Source organism: Canis aureus, chromosome 19, assembly GCF_053574225.1.
Source record: "Canis aureus isolate CA01 chromosome 19, VMU_Caureus_v.1.0, whole genome shotgun sequence".
Lineage (NCBI taxonomy): Eukaryota > Metazoa > Chordata > Mammalia > Carnivora > Canidae > Canis > Canis aureus.
The window spans coordinates 43185167-43208648 of NC_135629.1; the positions used below are offsets into that span (position 1 = coordinate 43185167).

The 23482-nt window shown below is 41.0% G+C and overlaps 1 protein-coding gene across 1 annotated transcript; it reads left to right on the forward strand.

Annotated features, from left to right (window-relative positions):
* Positions 1-833: 833 nt before the first annotated feature.
* LOC144290172 (putative serine protease 46) lies at positions 834-22989 on the forward strand. Its single transcript, XM_077859139.1, has 5 exons — positions 834-992; positions 3168-3345; positions 3528-3787; positions 4758-4930; positions 22565-22989. Exons 1-5 carry the CDS (start codon positions 911-913, stop codon positions 22817-22819), a joined length of 948 nt encoding a protein of 315 aa, XP_077715265.1. The 5' UTR covers positions 834-910; the 3' UTR covers positions 22820-22989.
* Positions 22990-23482: the final 493 nt, after the last annotated feature.

Genomic DNA, 23482 nt, shown 5'->3' on the forward strand with positions numbered 1-23482 from the left:
TTTCCTGCTGCATTTGTTGCGTGACTGTGTCTAGAGCATGCAAGCAGGAGAGACCCTGCAGGTTGTGAGGTAGGCACATACTCTGTTCTACTAAATGATCCCAAAGTTCCCCACCATGGTGTCCTGGTCCTTCCCCCCACCCCTCAGCGGTGTGCAAGCAACCTTGTTACCCCACATCCTGGGCAACACTGGCAGGTGGAGCAGGAGTGAATGGTCCTGATGGGCAGTGTGAAGAGCATGGGGATCGTGGGGAGGGCACCTCAGTGGGGTGCTGGGGAGGTCGTCCCAAGATGGCATTTATCCTGACTCATGGAGACCCAGGCCTGCAAGCTGCTGCTTCTCAGAAAGTCACATTCCCAAGCCCAGAACAGCTGGCCTCTCTCTCCCCCAGGAGCAGAGCCTGAACCCCAGTTCTAGTTTAGGCGCCCCCAGCAGCCATCCCCCTCCATGTCTCAGTTCCCACACCTCTAGGATGCCCTCGGAAAGGTTTCATGAAAGAACATGGAGCAGACAGTGGGGTTTACAGGTGTTGTAATGGGCTCAGGATCAGGCACACAGAGGCACCATCAAAGCCGAGGCTGAGCTCAGGAGGCATTGTTGTGGGCCAGACACCAGGTGCTGCTGTCACAAGCTCAGGGCTGAGCACCTGGAGCATCATTCCAGGGAGGGGCCTGGCAGCAGCATCCCATTGTGGCCCTGGTGGGCCCTCACCACTAACGCACTGTCCCTTCTCAGTGTCCTGTTGCTGCTCCAGCTGGATGAGTCCCCAGCCCGGTAGTAGAGACCCACTCCTCACTACTGTGAATAAACAAACCATGAGTTCTAGAATTCTCACACAGTGGAGACACCCTGCCCCGCCCTACCCCCACATCCCTTACAGGGACCAGTGTGGGCTGGGCACCTGCTAGCCATGGCATGTGGGCCAGGAGATCTTCAAAGCCTCTCCTCTCCATTTCCTTCTGCCAGACTTGGGTCTCCCCTGTATCTTGAAGGTAGGGCTTTCGGGACATGGGAGAGAGGCAGGAGGGGTCTGTTTGCCTGGGTGCTGTCCTCCTGTCTAAATTTAACCATATCCTGATGAACACATCCTCACCGGCCAGCATGATGTGCCAGCCTAGGGACCCAGACCCTGTTGAAGCAGTTCCAGTTTGTAGGGTGCTCATGAACGCAAGGGAAGAGCCTTGTTAGGAATTGGGGAACAAGCAAACAGCTGTGTGGACCAAAGGAGCTTGTTTGGGAGGCACAACCTAGGAGAACTAGGACTTGGGACGGCAATGTGAGGTGTGAGTGACAGCTATCTACGTATCGATGTAAGGTCTCAACACCCTGTGAGCTGGGCTTTACGGTATCCCCATTTCACAGGAGGAAACCAAGGCCCAGGGGACTTAAGTGACTTAAGAAGCCAGGAGTCCATACCGGTTTTCAGTAGACTCTTTGGGGTAAAAAACTTGGGCCACCGTGTGACTGACAGAAGTCCTCCTGGCTCCCCACACTAACCAACCACTTGGGATCTTGTGGTGGTGGCCCTTTCTCAGGTCACCTGCCCCTGATCGTTCCGCCGCTTGGCAGGAAACATGCTGGCATGGCGTCTGTGAGTAGGGACATATCCCCCAACTCAGGGACTGACTTTTCTTTTTCCCTCACTGTGTGACTCCCCTCATCAGACCAGTAACCTGTAGATTGAGTGAATGAGAGAGTGAGTGGTCTCCTACTTGGGGATGCCCTTGGACATCTGGAATGTTTTAGAGTGGTGAGGATGTGTGGACTGCTCCACAGAACTGACTGCTGTGCCTGGGATGACGTGGGAGTGGAGATGGGGGGCTGTGACCTTACAAAGACAGAAATCATGAGCCGAGACACATCTTCCTGTCACCACAGGTGACTTTTGGCCACAACATCGAAGTGTGGCTTGTAAGTGGGAGTGCTGTGACTCTCAGGCTCCAAGTGGGGTAGAGGTCATCCGCAGTAGAGTCTGAGCCACTGAGCATTCCCTATGTGTGGGCCAGTGATGCTGTGCCTCTGACGAGGTTGATCTGCAACACCTCAGGCCCCCAACCAACCCATCATGGCTCCCCACAGACTGAACTGCTGGACTTAGCACTGGCATCTTCATGGTAGAATGATTTGTGGGGGATTTCTATGAGACAGAGCCTACTGGATGTTTCTGCTAATGTGTATGGACCCCCCTAGATTAGTAACCTTGTCTGCTTATTAATGGACCCCTCCATCAACATCAGGGACCCTCCCTAGGCAAGAACAAGCCTTGGTTACTGCTCCTGAGTCCCTGATGCTCTGCTTGGCATGCACACTGAGGGAAACAGACTTTCTGGAACCACTCCAGCTTCTGACAGTGTAAACACATGTCTAGCTTTGCCTCCGTGAGGATCCATGACTGCATGTTAACAGCGTGTTGGCCAGCCTAAACTTGACAGCAGGCTACATACATAAAAAACTTTTTTTTTTTTTTTGTCTTTAATCTTGGTCTTCAACCTTTGCTGTAGAATTTCTCCCTTTCTTGTCCTCAGTGACATTCAGTTATTAAATTGTCCAGTCTAAGATGGTCCAGTTCATGTTCTCAGTCTCATAAGCAGGTCCATGCAGCTACTTCTTCCCCTGCTTCTGTGGTTGGGGACAGGGAGGGGCAAGGAGGTGATTGACAAGCATCTCTACTTACTTCCCTATATGGTCATAGAGAGCATACTTGGCGGGTGTGTGTGTGTGTGTGTATGTGTGTGTGTGAGACCTGTGGAGGCAGGCCTGGAGTTGTGCAATGCAACCTCACTATCCATTGCTTTCTGGCCACGAATACAAATGATCATGCTCACTTGTGCCCCATCACCTGCCCCTTGACTGGCAACTCACTCCTCAGATGAGTCTCCTCCTTCACTCTCCTATCTGCTTGTGTAAATGAGTGGGGTAGAGATAAACCCTGGAGTGGTAGCTCCTAATAAGCCCTGGAAGGGCTGGCAGGTCCCCATTGTTTGGTGGATTGCTTTATAAAATGGAGCACTTGCTGTAGGAAAAAGCCCTTCCCCACGCAATGGCTGGAATGTGGCCCTCTCTGCCTTTGGATGGTTTGCTGTGTGCTGCGGTGTGTGAGGGCTGCCTTTTACTGGATGAGCATCTGCTCAGGGCTGGCATTCTCCCCTTTCTACCTTTTTCCATAGAGTCCTGGTTCCAGACCTGTGGTCACACCAACATCGCTTGCAAAATGGTGAAGGGGAAGCTGGTAGAGGTAGGCAAGTGGCCATGGCAGGTGAGCATCCTCCTTCTGGGTGTATACATCTGTAGTGGCTCCATCATCCATCACCAGTGGATCCTCACAGCTGCGCATTGTCTACAGAGGTCAGTCAGGGCAGCCATCCAGACCTAGAGTTTTGCTTTCTGGCCTAGGGGATAGGGGTAGGCAGTAAATTTGGGGATCTGGGACAAGGGGCCCAGCTGGGTTACAGTGTGCTCAGTCTGTGTTTCTCTAACCACGTATGACCCCACTGCTAATGATCTGCCTCCTCCCCATGACCCTACAGATCCAAGGACCCCAAAATGTACTCCGTGAGGGTGGGAGTCCAACGCCTCCCAGAAAACAGCACCCAGCTCCTGCTCACTCGCATTGTGATTCACGAGGATTTCCACAACCTCATATCCCAGGACATTGCCCTTCTGAAGCTCAGGGCCCCCATATCCTGGTCCCCGCTCATCCAGCCTGTCTGCCTACCCAGCAGCAGATTTGAGCCATCTATCGGAACCTTGTGCTGGGTGATCGGGTGGGGATATAAAAATCCTCAAGGTGAGTGAAGGCAGGTAGAGGTTCCAAGACACTAACCTCTTCTGAACAGAACTCCAGTATGGACTTATTTGTTCATTCCCCCTTTAAAAAAAAGGGGTGGTGGGGAGAGGCAGAGAGAGAGAGAGAGAGAGAGAGAAATCCCAAGCAACCTCCATGCCCAACCTGGAGCCCGATGCAGGGCTTGATCCCATGACCCTGAGATCATGACCCAAGCCAAAATCAAAAGTTGGACGCCCAACCGACCGAGCCACCCAGGCACCTCTCATTTGTTCATTCCCTTATTCATTTGTTCAGCAAACATTCCTGAGCACTTACATGTGCTGCACACTATCCTGGCCGTGTCTCTTCAGGACCCCCAAAGGCCCCCTATAGTCTTCAGGAGAACACACCGTACTTTAGTGTAAAAGACACATGGCCTGCGTAAACCTCAGTTGCCAAAGTTAAATTAGATCCAGTGCCAAGCCTCACTTTGCAGCATGGCAGGGAATTAATTTTTGGCTATTAATGGGTTTCTCTCTCTGCAAGTGGCACATGATCTCAGAAAGTAAGGCATCGGGCAGCATTCATACCTACTTGTTACCTCAAGGCACCAGTAATTCCTGGAGATCTGACCTCTGTTGGTGCCATCCTAGAGGCTTAGAGTCTAGGAGTGTTTGTGGAATCCTGTCTTCCAGTGGGTGGCACACTCTGGGCTCTGGGGTCTTGACATCTTGCTGGATAGCTGTGGAGCAGTGCTCAGCCCCCACCCTCATGAAACCTGAATTATTAGAGTAGTCTCTCCTTGTCCTCATTCCATGCTTAGATGTTGCTCTGATCCCCTTGGGATACTTTTCCCTCCAAAATGGCCCTGCTTCCTACTCTAGTGAATCTGGACAAGTTTAAGATGGAGATGTGCCAAATAGTTGAAGGAATGACAAGGCATATCTCAACTCCCTCCCTCCCTCTCTCTCTCTCTCTCTTTCTCTCTCAGTCTCTTCAGTAACCCCAAAGAGCCCCTACAGTCTTCAGGAGGTGGCTGTCAAGATCATAAACAGTGAAATCTGCCGTCAGCAGTACCAGTTCCTCTTCTTAAAGGACCAGAAGCAGTTCATTGGGAATGACATGCTGTGTGTCAGCTCAGAATGGGGCATGGACTCCTGTCAGGTGCTGGGTGCTATGGCCCAGGGCAGGGAGAGGGCTTTCAGGGGACATGTCTTCCTTTTCACAAGTTACTGGGTGACCTTATGAAAATCTCCTTTCCTTGGCCTTCAGTTACCAAGTCTAAAATAGAGTTTTACAGAATCAGTTTTGCATAAGTGGCATCATTCTGAAAACATGGGCCTGACTCTTGAATCTTCTGTTGAACATTGTTTTTGAGATTTATACATATTGATATGTGCAGCTCTAATTCATTAACAGCTCTCTATGATATCCTCTTGTGAATATGCCACAGTTTAAACACTCTACTGTTTATAGTGCTAAGGTAGTTTTCAGGCTTTAAAAAAAATTCATTTATTTTAAAGAGAGAGAGCATGTGCATGCATGGGTGGTGGGGGAGGGGCAGAGGGAGAGAATCTCAAGCAGGCTCCCCATTGAGTGCGGAGCCCAACTCAGAGCTCCATCTCATGACCCTGAGATCATGATGTGAGTCGAAATCAAGAGTCAGACGCTCGACTAACCTAGCCACCTAGGCACCCCAATTTTTAAGTTTTTTCATATCACAAACTGCTGGATAGTCCTATACACATCTCCCTGTTTACATGTTCCAGAACTTCTCAACAGGATGTGTCCTGCAAGGAACTAGTGGGTTATAGGCTGTGCATACCTTCATCTTTTCTTTTTTTGAAGATTTTATTTATTTATTTGAGAGAGAGTGCAGGTAAAAAACAGTGTTGGGATGGGGGAGGTTGGAGGGGAGAGGGGCAGAGGGAGAGGGATAAGCAGGCTCCCCACTGGGCAGGGAGCCCAATGCGGGGCTCGATCCTAGGACCCTGAGACCATGACCTGAGCCAAAGGCAAATGCTTAACTGACTGAGTCACCCAGGCGCCCCTATACCTTCATCTTTAATAGTTACTGCCTAATTGTTTTCCAAATTGATTGTATTAATCCATATTCTTATAGCAATGTCTGAGAATTCTGTTGTTCCATATTGTTGCCAACATTTTTGGTACTGGCAGACTATAAAATGTTTTCCATTCTGTTAGATGAGAAACAGAAATCACATTGTGGTTGGAGCGTGCATGTCCCTAGTTACTAGTGCCATTATGCATCTTTTCACGTGCTCAGTCTCCATTCGTAATTCTTCTTCTATGACTGATTCACTCAGATATTTTGCACATTTTCTATTGTTTGCCTTTTTCTTTTTATCATATTTTTATATTCTGGATACTGGTTCTGTGTCCATTGTATATTGCAGATATCTTGTCCCAGTTTTTTATTTATGTTTTCATTATGTTTATTCTTTTGTTTGCTGAACAGCAGTTTAGGTTTTATTGTAGTCAAATGTAGATCCATATTTTCCTTTCCGGCTTATGTTTTTGCGTCTTATTTAAGAACTCCTTCCTTTTCCTGAGGTCATAAAGACTTTCCTATATTTTTGTTTCTTAAAGTTTGAAAATTTTTGGTTTTCACATTTAGGTCTTAAATCCACATGCATTCATTTTGTGAGTGGTGTTTAGATAGGGAGAGCACTATTTTTATGTTTACTCATATGGACTTCCAATTGTCCCAGTGGCATCCATTGCAAAAACTCTTTACTAGATTTTTTTTTAAAGATTTTATTTATTTATTCACAAGAGACAGAGAGAGAGAGAGAGAGAGAGAGGCAGAGACACAGGTAGAGTAAGAAGCAGGCTCCATGCAGAGAGCCCGACGTGGGACTCCATCTGGGGTCTCCAGGATCATGCCCCAGGTTGAAGGCGGTGCTAAACCACTGAGCCACCTGGGCTGCCCTTTCCTAGAGTAAAATATGACATCATATACATAAAATGTGGAAGTGGTGGGAATTAAAATGTAGTGTTTAGAAAATATTCAAACTTAAGCGACATTAACCTAAAGTAGATTGCTGTACACATAGAATATTACAAACCTCAATGGTGACCACAAATCAAAAACCTATAATAGATACACACACAGGCATGCACAAAGAGAAAGGAATCCAAGCATAACACTAAAGAAAGTCATCAAATTCCAAGAGAAGAGAACAAGAGAGGAAGAAAGGAACAGAGAAGAGATATAAAAACAAGGTCACAACCACCACAATGGCAATGAGTACATAACTATCAGTAAATACTTTAAATGTACATGGACTAAACACTCCGATTGAATGGATAAGAAAAGCAAGACCTATTTATATGCTGCCTATAAGAGACTCACATACAGACTGAAAGTGAAGGGATGAAAAAAGATATTCCATGCAAACTGAAGCAAAAAGCAAAAAAAAAAAAAAAGAAAAAAAGAAAAAAAGCTGGGGTAGCAATACTTATTTTAGACAAAAGGTATTTAAAAAAAAAAAAACCCAATGTAATAAAAAAAGGCCTTATATAATGATAAAGAGACCAATCCAACAAGAGGATGTAACCATTGTAAATATCCATGCATCTAGTAGAGGAGCACCTAAAATGTGTAAAGCAAATATGAACAGACATAAAGGGAGAAAGTAACAGTGATACATACAATAATAATGGGGTACTTTAGGTACATCACTTAACTGAATAGATTTTCCTGACAGAAAATCAGTAAGGAAACAGTGGCTTTGAACAGTCCAATATACAGTATATGTATGCTGAATGTTTTACATGTGTGTATGTATATATATAATATATGTACATATATAGCATTATATATGTGCATATGTATGTGTGTGTACATATACATATACATATATATATATATATAACATTCCAACCAGAAAATAGAATACATATTATTTTCAAATACATAAGTGCACATGGAACATTCTCCAGAATAGAGCACATGTTAGGCCACTAAAATAAGTTTCAGTGAATTTAAGAAGATTGAAATCATATCAAGCATCTTTTCTGACCCACAATAGTATGGAACTGGAAATCAATTACAAGAAAAAAACTGGAAAAAATGGAAACGTGGAGGCTAAACAACACACTCCCAAATAAGCAATGGATGAATGAAGAAATCAAAGAGGAAATTTAAAAATACCTTGAGATGGGATCCCTGGGTGGCACAGCGGTTTGGCGCCTGCCTTTGGCCCAGGGCGCGATCCTGGAGACCCGGGATCGAATCCCACGTCAGGCTCCCGGTGCATGGAGCCTGCTTCTCCCTCTGCCTGTGTCTCTGCCTCTTTTTCTCTCTCTCTGTGTGACTATCATAAATAAATAAATAAATAAATAAATAAATAAATATTATAAAAAAATAAAAATAAATAAAAATAAAAATACCTTGAGACAAATGAAAATGGAAATACAATGGTCTAAAATCTTTGAGATGCAGCAGAAGCATCTCAATTTAAAACATTTTTGTTGTTTTTAATTTTAATTCCAGTATAGTTAACATACAGTGCTATATTAGTTTTAGGTATACAATATAGTGGTTCAAATACTATACATCGTTACTCAGTGCTCATCATGGTAAGTGTACTCTTAATCCCCATCATCTACTTCACCCATTTCCCCACCCACTTTCCTTCTGAAATGCTTTATTTTAAGTGGGTACCATCAGCTACAGTTATTATTTTTTCAACAAGAACATTTTTTACTTGAGGAATATTTCAAAATACATGGTTCTAAAATATATATATAAAACATTCCATCCAAGAAAAATAGAACACATATTTTTCTCAAGTATACATAGAACAATCCTCTGATTAAATCACATAAAAAGATAATAAATATTACAAATTTAAGACTAATATCATACTAAGGATGTTTTCCAACCACAATGGTATAAAACTAAAGATCAATAATAAAAACTGGAAAATCTACAATGTGAATATTAAATATTTAACATGTAAATATTAACACACTACTGCACAAGCAGTGGGTCAAATAATAAAATGGCAAGTCAAAATATGTCTCACAACAAAAGAAAAATAAAGCACAATATTATAAAACCTATGGGATGCAGCAAAAGCAGATGTTATAGCGAAATTTATGTTATAAATACTTGTGTTAAGAAAAGAGTTCGAATAAATAAATTACACCACAAGGAGCTAGAAAAAGGAGAGACTTAGCTGAAATTTCGTAGAGGAAGGAAGTAACAAAGAAAAATCAGAAATAAATAATATAGAGACCAGAATAAACAATAATATAACATTGAAAATAATAACCAGTTTTTCCAAAAACAAAACAACATAAAACAAACAAAATTGGCAATGCTTTGACTAAAGAGCAGTTCTATGAGACAAGTTTATAATGATGCAGGACTACCTCAAGAAACAAAATCTCAATCTAATATTACACCTGAAGGAATGAGAAAAAAGAAGAACAAAGCCCAAAGTTAGTAGAAGGAAATAATAAATATTGGAGTGATATAAATAAAATAGAGACTGAAAAAAAGCAATAGGAAAAAATCAATGAAACTAAGAGCTAGTTCTTTGAAAAGATAAAAATGATAAACCTTTAGCCAGACTCAACAAGGAAATGAGAGAGGACTCAAATAAATAAAATCAGAAATGAAAGAGAAGTTTAGTCAACAGAAATATAAAGAATTATAAGACACAACTATGAAAAATAATACATGAAAAAATTGGACAACCTAGAAGAAATGGATAAATTCCTAGAAACATACAATCTTCCAAGAATGAATCAGGAAGAAATTGAAACTTGGAACAGGCTGATTACTAGTAATAAAAGTGAATCAGTAATCAGAAAACTCCCAATGAACAAAAGTCCAGGACTAAATAGGTTCACAGGTGAATTACCTATTCTTCTCAAACTATTCCAAAAAAAAATCGAAGAGGAAAGAATGGTTCAAAATTTATTCTATGAGGCCAGCACTACCCTAATATAAAAATCAGAGACACTACACAAAAAGAAAATTAAAGACCAATATCCTTAATGAAACTACAAGCAAAAAGCCTCAACAAAATATTAACAAACTTAATTCAACAATACATTAAAAGGATTATTCACCATGACTACGTGGGATTTGTTCCAGGGATGCAAAGATGGTTCAATATCTGCAAATCAATCAACATGATACACCAGATTAACAAAAGGATAAAAATAATTTGACAAAATTCAACATCCATTCATGTTAAAAACTCTCAGCAAAGTGTGTATAGAGGGAAGAAACCTTAGCATAATAGAGGCCATGTATGACAAACCCACAGCACATCATACTCAATGGTGAAAAACTGAAAGCTTTTCCTCTAAGGTCAGGAACCGGACAAAGACATTCACTCTTGCCACTTTTATTCAACACAGTACTGAATTTTTAACCACAGACAAAAGAAACAAAAGGCATCCAAATTGATAAGGAAGAAGTAAAATTGTCACGATTTTGAAGTGACACGATACTCTACATAGAAAACCCTAAAGAATCCATCAAAAAACTAATAGAACTAATAAAGGAATTCAGGATACAAAATTAATATACAGAAATCTGTTGCATTTCTATACACTAATAATGAAGTAGCAGAAATTAAGAAAATAACTCTGTTTACGATTACATAAAAAAGAATAAAATTCCTAGGAATAGATTTAGCCAAGGAGGTGAAAGATGTGCAGTCTGAAAACTGTAAGATAATTGATGAAAGAAATTGAAGATAACACAAATAAATGGAAAGATACACCATGCTCATGGATTGGAAAAATTAATCATTAAAATGTCTATGCTATCCAACACAATCTACAGATTCAATTCAATCCCTATCAAAATACCAATAGTATTTTTCACCAGGCTGGAACAAATAATCCTAAAATTTGACCACAAAAGACCCAGAATAGTCAAAGCAATCTTGAGAAAGAATGACAAAGCTGGAGGTATTACAGTCCCAGATTTCAAGCTATCTACAAAGCTAGTGTAATCAAAATAGTATGGTATTTGCACAAAATAGACACAGATCAATGGAACAGAATGGGTAGCCCCCAAATAAACCAATACTTCTATGGTTAATCTATGACAAAGGAGGCAGGAATATGCCATGAGGAAAACACTATCTCTTCAATAAACAGTGTTAGGAAAACCAAACAACTACATGCAAAAGAATGAAACTCAATCACTTTCTCACACCATACACAAAAATAAACTCAAAATAGGTTAAAGATCTAAGTTTAAGACCCAAACCGTAAAACTTCTAAAAGAAAACATAGCAGTAAACTCTTGCACATCAGTCTTAGAAATATGTTTTTTAATCTATCTCCTCAGGCAAGGCCAACAAAAGCAAAACAGAAACAAACAAAAACAAAACAGTGAGACTACATCAAACTAAAAAGCTTCTGCACAGCAAAGGAAACCATCAACAAAATGAAAAGGTAACCTACTGAATGGGAGAAGGTGTTTGCAAATGATATTTTCAATAAAGGCCTAATACCCAAAATATGTAAAGAACCCATAAAAAAGAACCCATACAACACTCAATTATCAAGACAACAACAACAACACAACCCCAAACAATCTGATTAAAAAATGAACAGAGGACCTGAAAAGATATTTCTTCCAAAGCAGACATCCAAAGCAGACATATAGTTGGCCAACAGACACAGGAAAAGATACTCAACATCACTCATCATCCGGGAAATGTAAATCAAAACCACAATGAGATATCACCTTACACCTGCCAGAATGGCTAAAATTAACAACATCAGAAACAACAGGTGTTGGCGAGGATGTTGAGAAAAGGGGAACCCTCTTGCACTGTTGGTGGTAATGCAAACTGGTGCAGCCACTGTGGAAAATAGTATGGAATTTCCTCAAAAAGTTAAAAATAGAGCTACCCTATGATCCAGTAATTACACCACTGGGCATTTACCTGAAGAAAATGAAAAGACTAATCTGAAAAGATATATGCATCCCTATGCTTATTGCATTATTTACAACAGCCAAGATGTGGAAGCAGCCAAACGTCCATCGATAGATGAGTGGGTAAGGAAGACCTCCAATGTATTTTTGGACTTTTTTCTTTTCTAATAAAAGTATTTAAGTCTACAGATTTCCCTCTAAATACTGCTTTAGCCTAATACCACATATTTTAGTATGTAGCATTTTTACTGTTACCTAGTTCTAAATATTTTCTCTAATTCCCATTCTTATTTCATTTTGATCTATAGCTTATTTATAAGCATTTTTTCCCATTTCCAAATACATGTGTGCTTGTTTGTTTTGTTAATGATTTCCAACCCGCTTGCCATGTAATCATAAAATTGGCTCTACAATGATACCTGCTATATGGGATATGCTGCAGTTTGCCTAGTGGCCTGGTATATAGTTAAGTTTTTTTTACTTATTTCATTGTTTTCTATTTCTCTTAATTTTCTTCTGCTTCCCTTGGGCTTGATTTGGTTTTATTTTTCTGTCTTCTTGAGCAAAAAGATTTACTCTTTCTAGTTTTGTGTTTGAAGTATTTAAAACTATGAAATCATCTTTTAATTAAATGTGGTTTCATCTCTTAAGTTTTATACTGCTGTGATTCCCTTATCATTACTTTATTTAAAAAATATATACATAGTGTGATTTGAAAGGAAATGCATGCATCTCTTTAAAAAAAAGTAGCACATAAATGCAAACATTGGAAAATGAGACTTCCCTATAATCAAACTACCTAGAAATTTCCACTCTAAGTTGTTTAGTTTCTATCCCTAACATTTCTTTCTATACATATATGAAACCCCAAATAAGTTTTAGGATTTTTTTCTAGTTTTTATCTTTAATGAATGAAAGACTCTCCTATAATTTTATTCTCCAACAAATTTTTTACTTTCACTTGAAATAGATCTTGGACCATCTTGGACTATCTATGTAAATACATTCCATTCTCCTTGAATACTGAACAACAATTCTCTCATATTGATATGTCATAATCTATTTAACCGTTCTCCTATTGATAGACATCTGAACTCATTTCAATATTTTTTCTACCATGCCAGAAATCTTTGTTCATAGATCTTTGCACATTTATTCAAATATTTCTCTAAATTAAATTTTTAGAAGTGTAATTACAAGATCAGTTGTATGCACATTTAAAATTTTAAAAGAGGGGCAGCCCTGGTGGCTCAGTGGTTTAGCACTGCCTTCAGCCCAGGCCCTGATCCTGGAGACCCAGGATCGAGTCCCACGTCAGGCTCCCTGCATGGAGCCTGCTTCTCTCTCTGCCTGTGTCTCTACCTCTCTCTCTCTCTTTGTGTCTCATGAGTAAATAAATAAAATCATAAAAAATAAATAAATAAAATAAAAAATTAAAAGATATTGACAAATTAGCTTTCTCAAATACTTATCCTTTTATATTAATACCAACAGTATATGAGTGCCCCTTTCTCTATGTCATCACTGGCATTTAGGTATTATGTTTATTATGTTCCTCTGATAGACTAAAACTTTCATTTCTGCTTTAATTTCATGAAATTGAGCAATCCTGTTAATTGCTTGTACAACAAGTTATTAAATAGGAAGTTTCAATGAAGTCATCAAAATACAATGTGCGTTAGGATTCAAAGGATGCCAGGGGCGGGTCGGGGATTGTCTATCCCACACTCAGATCTCCTGGGAGGGGTTTCAACAAGATCACCCAGGGAGCGTGATGTCAGCTATCAATCTCAAGACCCAGAGAGCAGGAAGTGCTGGTTCTCTTGCCTCCTCGCTCTTCTGCTTTAACCTTGGTAGTAGGTTCAGAAAACGGGTTAGCAAGATGGGGTTGGGGCTGTTGCTGAATGAGAGGAACAGGAAAAGCAGACCTGGCTCCTTCTTTCCCTCCTGCTTGCCAAAAGCCCTAGACCGCAGTGGGGAGAAGTTTTACTTTACAAGTCTGACATTGTGATTGCTGTGTGGGAATGGATATTCTGATTTCTGAACTGAGATATGTTTATGAGACTGTCCTCATGGTGACACTGATTCCATTAATCTCAGTGAGCAACACTTCTTGTTCTGCCCAAGCTTTTACCCAAGTTCAGGGAAAGAACCCAACTTCTAAATAAATTGTAAAAGGACAAAGGGAGTCCAGATAAAGAGACTTGTACTGTTCAGTGGACCATTTACACTTTTCTGTGTCCTTTGCTCATGGTTTTCTACTAAACTACTTTGGTTTTTATTGGTTTGTAAAAACTCTGGATATCGCATGCTGTAGTAATTATTGATAAAGGAACATCATGTCTTTTTCAGCTTAATTTAAAATGGTTTATGAGTATATGTATTTTTATGTAAACACACATTCACACATATACACATACACAGATGGAGAGAGAATATAAAACAAATATGGTAAAACATTAACAATTAGTAAATCTGAGTAAAAATATTCTACTTGCAGCAACTTCTCTGTGAGTCTCAAATTATTTCAAAATGAAAAGTTATTAAAAGTTTTGAGAACTGAAAGTTTTAACCCTTTATAAAATGTTTTATGATATTTTACTGATCTGTCCATCATTTGCCTTCTTTTGGTGTGGACTTTTTTCCATAGAGTTATTTAAAAATTTGATTTTTCATTATTTCCCTTGATGATAGTGGTTTTTGTGCTGTGCTTTTCTACCTTTCCCACCCAAAGATTATAAAATTTTTCACTCACGTGTTCTTAATTCTTTTCTTTAAATATTTTAATTTTGATTCATCTGGAAGGTTGAGAGAAGGAATCTGTTTTATTTTCCTCCAAATATAGCCAGTTATGTAAATAATCTTTCATTGAATACTTTAATTTTTTTGGTAGTGAATTAGAAATGCCCCCTTTAGAAGCTGCCTGACTGGCTCAGTCCGCAGAATGTGTGCCTCTTGATCTTGGAGTTGTGAGTTTGAGCCCCACGTTGAATGTAGAGTCTACTTGAAAATAAAATCTTACAAAAAAAAAAAAAACCCTTTTATTATACTTTACATTCCCATTTTATTTTGGTCGGTCTTTGAGTCTTGCAGTCTCATTCCTCTGCCAACACCATTCTTCTTAAATTATTGTAGCTCTTTCTTTCTTTCTTTCTTTCTTTCTTTCTTTCTTTCTTTCTTTCTTTCTTTCTTCTTCTTTCTTGTATGTGGTAAGGCAAGTCCTCCTTCATTATTCTCCTTTTAAAGAATTTGCTTGGCTGTCCTCCCATGTTCATTCCAACTGAACAATTTTACTATAATGTCAAAAACAAAATCATGTGGTGATTTTGATGGAAATTAATAGATTAATTTAGGGAAAATAGACTATTTTGTTCCCTTTCTTTCTGTCTAGAGCAAGGATATCACAGCTTTCTCCACATAGTTACTACAAGCGGCTGCTGCTTAAGAATATGCCTGTTTTATATCTGCTGTGAGCAGTATGTTTTCTTTCATTGTACTTTTTAAAAAAGATTTTATTTATTTATTCGTGACACACACACACACATACACACACAGAGAAAGAGAGAGAGAGAGAGAGAGAGAGAGAGAGAGACAGGCAGAGGGAGAAGCAGGCTCCATGCAGGGAGCCTGACGTGGGACTTGATCCCCTGTCTCCAGGATCACACCCTGGGGCTGAAGGTGGCATTAAACCGCTGGGCCATTAGGGCTGCCCTTTCATTGTGCTTTCTACTTGAATTATATATTTGGTTTGTGTGAGTGTGTGTGTGTCTGTGAGTGTGTGTGTATATGTAACAAGCATCGTTTGTGGATCTAGTTGATTCTCTTTAATTTTGCAGGTCCAGAGCCGTATTATTTGAAAACAATGATAAATTTACCTCCTTTCTTTACAATGGGTGTGCTTCTCATTTTTCTTGTCTACTGCAGTGCAAGAACTATATTCCAGAACAATTACTCTGTCTTCCAGGAGACGCTATGCCATTTTGTTTTAGGCATGTCTCTTGTTAAACAGCTTAAAGCTGGATGCTGTTTTTGTCTGCATATCTGGGGGAATATCCTTTTATCCAATTGATGAGAAGAATATTTCTTTCTGTTCCCCCGCCTTATGTTTTGGGTTGATTTTTTTTCCACACTCTACTTTTCTGCTGCAGTGGTTTACAAGTTGTCATGTCTCAATTTGGTGCTGCTTCTGGTCACCCTATATTTTCCACACACATATTTAGAGCCGAATTAACACCTAGAGTTAATCAGTGGCTACAGCTTCCTCAACAGGACCAGACCTTCCTTCATTTTCACTATCTTCATTTCCTTCCCCCAGACTCATCCTCTTGTTGAAAATATCTTGTTGAAGACAGCAAGCTGAACTCTTTTGTTATATCTAAGAGTTTTTAGTTGACTTTCTTGGGCTTTGCAGGCCTACATTCATATGAGCTCTAATTAGTTATGATTTTTTGCCTCTTTTGTTTTCACGATATTTGCGTTTTTCATACCGCGGGCACATGTCCCCCCAAAATCCTGGAATTTGCCTTGTAGCTGGCCTTCATGGATGTGCTTCTCACGCTTCATCATGAAGCCTGGTGCTAATCTGGCATATCATCTGTCAGGGAGAGAGCCATTCCTTCCTGATCTGCTATAGCATTTTGTTCAGGAATGAATGCCTTGCTTCATAAAATGTGTTTTCTGCAGCTCTCAAGATGACTCCATGCTCTGATCAGATGTGCCGAGTCAGCTCTGAGAACAGATTCCTCACGTCTGCCTAGCCTGCATGCCAGGATCGTCTTTCCCTGCTCAGAGTGTAATTCTGCTTCATTCATCTGTCAGATTTAGATTTATAATCTCTTTTTTTAGAACATGTTTAATTTGTTTTTTCTTCCAACAGACAGACACCCTGTGCTGGGCCCTGGAACAGGCACAGGGCAATGTTGGTGCAGGGCCTGGGAAATGTACTGGCTTGAGATGGAAGAGTCCTGTGCGCACGACCCACTGGCCTTTGCATTTTGTTTTCTTCCTCTAATGAGGCTGGGGTCCTTTTTAAAGCATGCTGAGGAAGGTACCCCTTATATCAAGGTGTAGAATTAAGACTATACTTCACTTGAAAAGTATTAGCCCATGTTCTAGAACATTTGAAACGATATAAATTATCTGCTCCTTGAATGCTGAATAGAAGTTGACTATGAAACTGCGCAGGCCTGTTTTCATTTGAGGGGTAGTTTGTGGACAATATTTTCAGTTGTTTTACTCGTGGTTATTGGACTTAGATGATTTGCATTTTCTTAGAAATTACTCGTTTCATCCAGAATTTAAATCCATAAAGAGGAGGTTACAAACATTCTTCAGATTCTGAAGAAGTATATTTTCCCAGGATGTGGTTCTTGCCTCTTTTCTACTCATACTGTGAAGTATTTGCATTTTCTTCTCTCTGTTTTTCTTGGTAAGATTTGTAAAGTGCTTATCTATTCTGTTGGTTTTTGAGAACAAGCTATTGATTTCATTTCTCAAGGCTATAATTTTCTGCTTTCTAATGTGTGGATTATCCCCTTTTTGTCTTTATTAATTCCTTTTTAAGTGTCATGAGCTGAATATGTGGTAATACATAATTGATGACAATAATGAATAATTATCTTCATTCTCTCTTGTTTGATGAAAATATTTAGCCCGGGACTCTTCTATGTGCAATTCAGGCCTGTATCCCATGGGCTTTGCCACATGTGGTATTCTTATCGCCCTACACAATAATGGTAGATTTTAATTCTGTTTTTACTTTAACATTTTTGAAAGTTAATTTCTTTACCTTTGATAAGATAGTTTACATTTTGTCATGGGCTCTGGTTTTATTTCATTGTGGTAAGAGAATGTCCACATTTGCAAGCTTTCTCTCTCCCTACTATTCTGAGTTCTCTTTTTCTCTGGGCTCCCAGAGTCCAGTTAATCTTCTCTTCTCACATTATCATCATTAGCTTGATTTCCCCCTTCATCTTCCATATTCTCTCCCCACAAAGGCACCTACTCAAATCTTTAAAGATGTCTGTATCTTTGAAAAATGCATAGTGTTGCTGTATGTGTCTTTTAACTTGCATGAACAATATCGTGCTACTTATTCCTTCCTGTGTGTGTTTGTTGAGGAATCTCAATTTGTTAGAGAATCCACATTCAATGGCTTTATTCTTTCAAGTCCCCCCCATGTCAAAGCTTCTTCCCTCTCTCAAACATCATTTTGGGCAGAATATACAGTTTCTAGTCACTTTTAGTTATTACATACCCTGTCTGATTACAAGTCTAGATTTAAAAATTGATTTGATTTACACCTTGCCAAGCTCTACCACATCTCCCTCATTCAGTGTCCCTGGGAGTGGGAGATGGGGGAGGTTCCTCACTTCTCCAAACTATCAGGGATCTGGAGACTGGGGTGAAGACTCTTGAGTCTCACTCAAGTCTCTTTCTACCCTGGCTTTCTTTTCACTTCCATTTGGATGGTCAACACTTCTCTATCCCCTCACTTTCAATCTGCACCTGTCTTTAAATCTGAAAGTAGTCTTTTGTAGGCAGTGTATAGATGACTCTTGCTTTTTTATCTGTTCCATCACCATGTCTTTTGATTGGAGCATTTAGTCTATTTACATTCAAAGTAATAATTAATAGTTATATATTCATTGACATTTTTTACTTGTTTTATGGCTTTCTTCTCTTCTCTTGCTCTCTTCTCTCACAGTGTGCTGGCTTTCTTTAGTGATAGACTTGGAGTGCCTCTCTTTACTTTTTGGGTATTCTATTGCCAGTTTTTGATTCATGGTTACCATTACATATGTACGTGACATTTCCCACATATGGCAGTTTATATTAAGTTGATGGTCACTTAAGTTTGGACCCATTCTTTACTCCTCTCCCCACTACCCTATGTTTTAGGTATATGGTGTCATACTTTAGATCCTTTTGTTTTGTGAGTCCCTGGACTGATTTTTATGGATATAGTTATTTTTACTGCTTTTGTGCTTCCTACTCTTCTTAACTCCTGCTTATGGTCTTTCTTTTCCACTCAAACCATCCCCTTTAACATTTTTTGTAGGGCCGGTTTAGTGGTCATGAATTCCTTAACTTTTGTTTGCTTGGGAAACTCTTTATCTCTCCTTTTATTCTGAATGGTAGCCTTGCTGTATAGTGTTCTTGGTTGTAGTTTTTTTTTTCTTTCAGCACTTTGAATATATCATGCCACTTTCTTCTGGCCTGCAAAGCTTCTGCTGAAAAATCAGCTTATAGCTTTATGGGGAGAGTGTTCTGGAGGGGCTGATTCCTGTAGGTGTCCATGTATCTAGGTTGGGGAGGGGGGCAGCAGGGAAGGAAACAGTATCTGCCCGCTCTTTCGTTCCTGGAGAAGTCTCCCAAAGATCCCTGCCCCTTTAGCACACATGCTGAGATTAGTAAATAAATGTCCTCATATACCCTAGGTGTTTTTTATAAACTGCTGCTTCTAGTGCTGTATCTCCACAGCTGTTTGTTATGCTGTCTCTTTAAGAGCAAGGACTCAGTTTCCTATCACCCCTGGCTCTCCCAGAGTTGAGCCACTGATTTTTAAAGTTCCAGGTATTACGCTCTACTGATTGTAAGAACTGCCAAAGTTAGGCCCCTCTGGTTCTCAAAGCCAGATGTTATATAGGCATTTGTCTTCCCAGTGGCTTCCCTTGGGCCTGGGGTGGGGTCTGCTCTTCTCTCCTCCTTGACCTGTGTCATCCCCCCTTCCCACAGATGGTAATACAGGTCAGTTTGGCTCCTGACTGAATCTCCACCCTTTCTACCCTCTTCAATGTGGCCTCTCCTCTGCATTTATCTGTAGTGTGAGTCTGTTCTGCCGGTCTTTAGGTCATTTTCTGGTTTATTTACTCTGATGTGAGTGTTATCTAGGTGTATCTATGGGATGAGGTGAGCCCAGGATACTTTTACTCTGCCATCTTCCCCAGAAGTCTCTCAACTCTGTTTCTCTGCTTGTTAATGTTCAAGGTGTCCCTACATATACTAAATATTGACCTCTAGCTGGTTTTAGATGGAGTAAATGCCCTATCTTAATTCATCATCTATGTCCAATGAGATTTGGTGTCCTTCACTGAATAGTCATAATTTTGATGTAATTAAGCTCAACACATCTCCCCTTTGTGGACTTTAAGTCTTATTTTCAAACATATGCTTCATCTCAAGTCAAAGTTATGGTCCTACATATTTTTTAAAAGATTTTATTTATGTATTTGAGAGAAGAGAGAGAGCGAGAGAGCAAGCATAAGCCCAGGTTGTGGGGGGAGAGGCAGAGGGAGAAATAGACTCCTCACTGAGTGGAGAGTCTAACACAGGGCAGCCCTGGTGGCGCAGCGGTTTAGTGCCGCCTGCAACCCGGGGTGTGATCTTGGAGACCGGGATCGAGTCCCACATCGGGCTGCCTGCATGGAGCCTGCTTCTCCCTCTGCCTGTGTCTCTGCCTCTCTCTCTCTCTCTATCTCTCATGAATAAATAAATAAAATCTTAAAAAAAAAAAAAGAGTCTAACACAGGGTTTGATACCAGGACCCATGATATCATGACCTGAGCTGAAGGCAGACACCTAACCAACTGAGCCACCCAGGTGCTCAGGTCCTACATGTTTTTAATGAGTCTTATCTTTTTAACTTTCGATATTGAGGGTTTTAATTTCTCTGGAGTTTTGTTATGGTAGGATCCAAGTTTACATTTCTTCATCAGTTTCCCCATCATTACAACAGAGATCCTTTTTTCCCAGAGCTTTCTGGGGCATGTGTCATGTCTCCTCATGTGCAGGCATCAGGTTAGCTCTCCAAAGCACAATTGGCCTATTTACCTATTTTTAAAAAAAGATTTTATTTATTTATTCATGAGAGACACACAGAGAGGCAGAGACACAGCAGAGGGAGAAGTGGGCTCCCTGTGGGGAGCCTGATGCAGGACTTAATCCCTGGATCATACCATGGAACCCCAGGTTCATACCCTGAGCCAAAGGTAGATGCTCAACCACTGAGCCACCCAGGCATCCCCTATTTTCTATTTTTATGTCAGCACCAGTTTCTGTAACTACAGCTTTGAAATATATCTAACTCTTTGGTAGGTCAAATCTGCCCCCAGCCTGACTCTCCAATTTGCTCTTCTTTCTCATGCCTGTCATAGAATTCATGGACTATTATCCTTCCATATCAATTTTAGAATCATATTGTCAAGGTCCTGAAAAAAAATCTGTCTGGCATTTTGTTTGGAATTGCTTGCACTTTAGAGATTAATGTAAGGAAGATTGACACTGTTATCTTTTTAAATTGTTTTTACTCTCTATTGAAGAGACAAAAGAATATGGAGATTAAAGAATAATACAACCAACAGCCATATCCTGCTTCCCAAGCCTATGAAATAGTGCAGCATTACCAGAGACTCTGAACCTTCCAGTTCAGAAGTGTAATAATCCCTGAGTATCAAGCCATGAAGGCTCTAATTATGCTCTCGTTTTTTTCTGCTGGCTGGCATTTGCTCGCAGTATCTCGACTTCCTTGTGTGGGGGGTGATGTTTTAAAAAGTGAGGAAATGTTCTTTAGGATGTTTCTGTGAGAATTCTCTGAAGCATAGCCTCCAAAGTGGGTTCCTTCAGACAGAATCTATACTTGCTTCTGCTGGATAGCTGGGCACATGACTAACCCAGGACCACTTTGAATGACATCCTTGGCTTGGGTTTTTTGAACTGCTCACGTAGTGTGAATTCCAACTGCAAGTTTATATGAGGGCAGGTGTTCCCAGTTTCCCCTCACTCAGAGGGCATGGTCCTTTTTGGGAGGTATTGCTTTTTGCAAGATGTTTTAGGCTTCCCTCCTTGCACAGGCCCTGAGTTTTGCCTTTTAACTCCCGCACCGACTAACAAGACTGTGAAAACAGAAGCTCAGTTTCACTGGGTCTGGCAAATGGCTTGGAGACCAAAGCCAAGTGGGCTTTGCTGATCTCTCTGGGTTTTAGCCCTCCCTTAGGTTTTGGACTCTGAGGCATCTTTATTTTCTTGCCAGCTCAGCCATACCTTTAAAATGATAAGTTTTTCAGCATCATACATATTTAGTTATCTACAGCAAGGTCAGGCAGGGTATCTGGTCTTCCATACTACAGGAAGCCAAATGCTGAGCATTGGCATTTTAAGTTACCTCACTTAAGAACAAAAATATATATTTACCTAGTTGTAGTCCTTATTTTATATTCTTAGGTCCAGTTTTATTATTTTTTCCCTTAAATGTCTCATGCAGTCTTCATTAGTTTATATTCTTTAAATCTTGGTTTGAATTACATTAAAAAAATATATGTAGATAGAGCTGTTTTTCTGATTTACAAAACTTTTCAAGAATACAGAAGAGTATAAAGTTTTAAAAAAATCACAAACCCACCATCAGCAGACAGAACAGCTATTACTTTTTGATGCATGCTGTTAGAAACATTATTCTTATACATGCATCTGCTTTGTACAAAACGAAGGGGCTGGTTTGCATTTCAAATAGCCACTCTGCAGGCAGGGGTGTAGGAAAAAAAGAGTGGTCAAGGGCAGCACCTTGGAGGCCGGCTAAGATTTTAGGGAGGGCAGAGATGGGGACCAGGGGCTTCTGGTCAGAGAATTAGCAGGAGAATGAAAAGAGAGGCCAGTGTGATCCTGAACTGGGCCCCAGTGCAGAGCTTCCATGTCACAGAGCAGGTTCAGAGCTATGCCTCATTATCAGGGATGGCCCAAGCTTAAGGCAGCTCATGCTAAGGACGTGGGCTGGGAAGGTGTGACCTTCTCCAGAGACTGCAGTGAGGACTTCTAGCTGCTTTCCTCATGCCTTTCCTCCTCCTCTCCCCTCCCCTCCACAGGACAACTCTGGCAGCTCCCTCGTGTGCCAGGTGAACAACTCTTGGATTCAGATAGGGGTGGTGAGCTGGAGCCTTAGCTGCAACCGGCACCGCCTCCCAAGCATCTATACCAGCACCTCCCAGTTCACCCACTGGATCAAGAGGCAGATCAGCGACATGAGGTTCATCAGTAGGGGTGATCCTGCCTTCCTGAGCCCGGTCGCCCGCACTGGTTACATTCTGCTGGTGTCCTTGGGCTCCCTGTGGCTCCTTTGAGTGATGTTTCTGGGGCAGGTCCTCCCAGAGGCCACTTCTTCCTCCCTCTGGCTCCCTCAGGAGATGTGCAGACCTAGGGAGCATATGACATCAGGACAGAGTGCCCTCGGGGGAGGGTCCCAGGCCACTGGTTTTTAAGTTGTTCAATGAAGATGCTCTTGAGTTTTGCACCACAGAAGTCCTCTTTCTTCTTGACCGTGTCCAGAACCCTTCTGAGCCTCCCTAGCCCCGGGACGCCTGTCTTCTCAAGGGGGGCCTTCCCTGAAGGGCTCACTTGTGCCAGAGCCCTGCTGCCCCAATGGAGGAAGCATGGGGGTGGCTCAGACCCAGTGGGCCTCAGGTTCAGAGCCCTTGTCCTATAGGTGCCAAGGGTAGTAGGTATGATTTGCTGTCTTTGCAGAGACCAGAACACTGAATGGCCAGCCTGAGTGTCTCCCAAGACAGCAGGTCCTGGCAAAAGTTAGAGTGTCCTGACTTGATTTCACGTTCACTTAGAAGTTCCCAAAAGCTTTGAACCAAAGCTGCTCGTAGGATTTCTCCCACTCTACTTACTACATGTGTTATCTATGTCATTGAGCTGTCAGAGTGTTCCCTCAATTCCAACATACCTTAAAGTGGCCTTCTGCTCCCAGAAACGTCGGTTGGCACCATCACTCAACCTTA

Excerpts from the sequence above, each read along its gene's own strand:
- LOC144290172 (XM_077859139.1), top strand. The coding sequence starts at position 911 with ATGGCATGTGGGCCAGGAGATCTTCAAAGCCTCTCCTCTCCATTTCCT. Across the intron at positions 993-3,167 it reads GTCTCCCCTGTATCTTGAAG|AGTCCTGGTTCCAGACCTGT; the intron begins GTAGGGCTTTCG and ends CTTTTTCCATAG. Across the intron at positions 4,931-22,564 it reads GGGGCATGGACTCCTGTCAG|GACAACTCTGGCAGCTCCCT; the intron begins GTGCTGGGTGCT and ends TCCCCTCCACAG.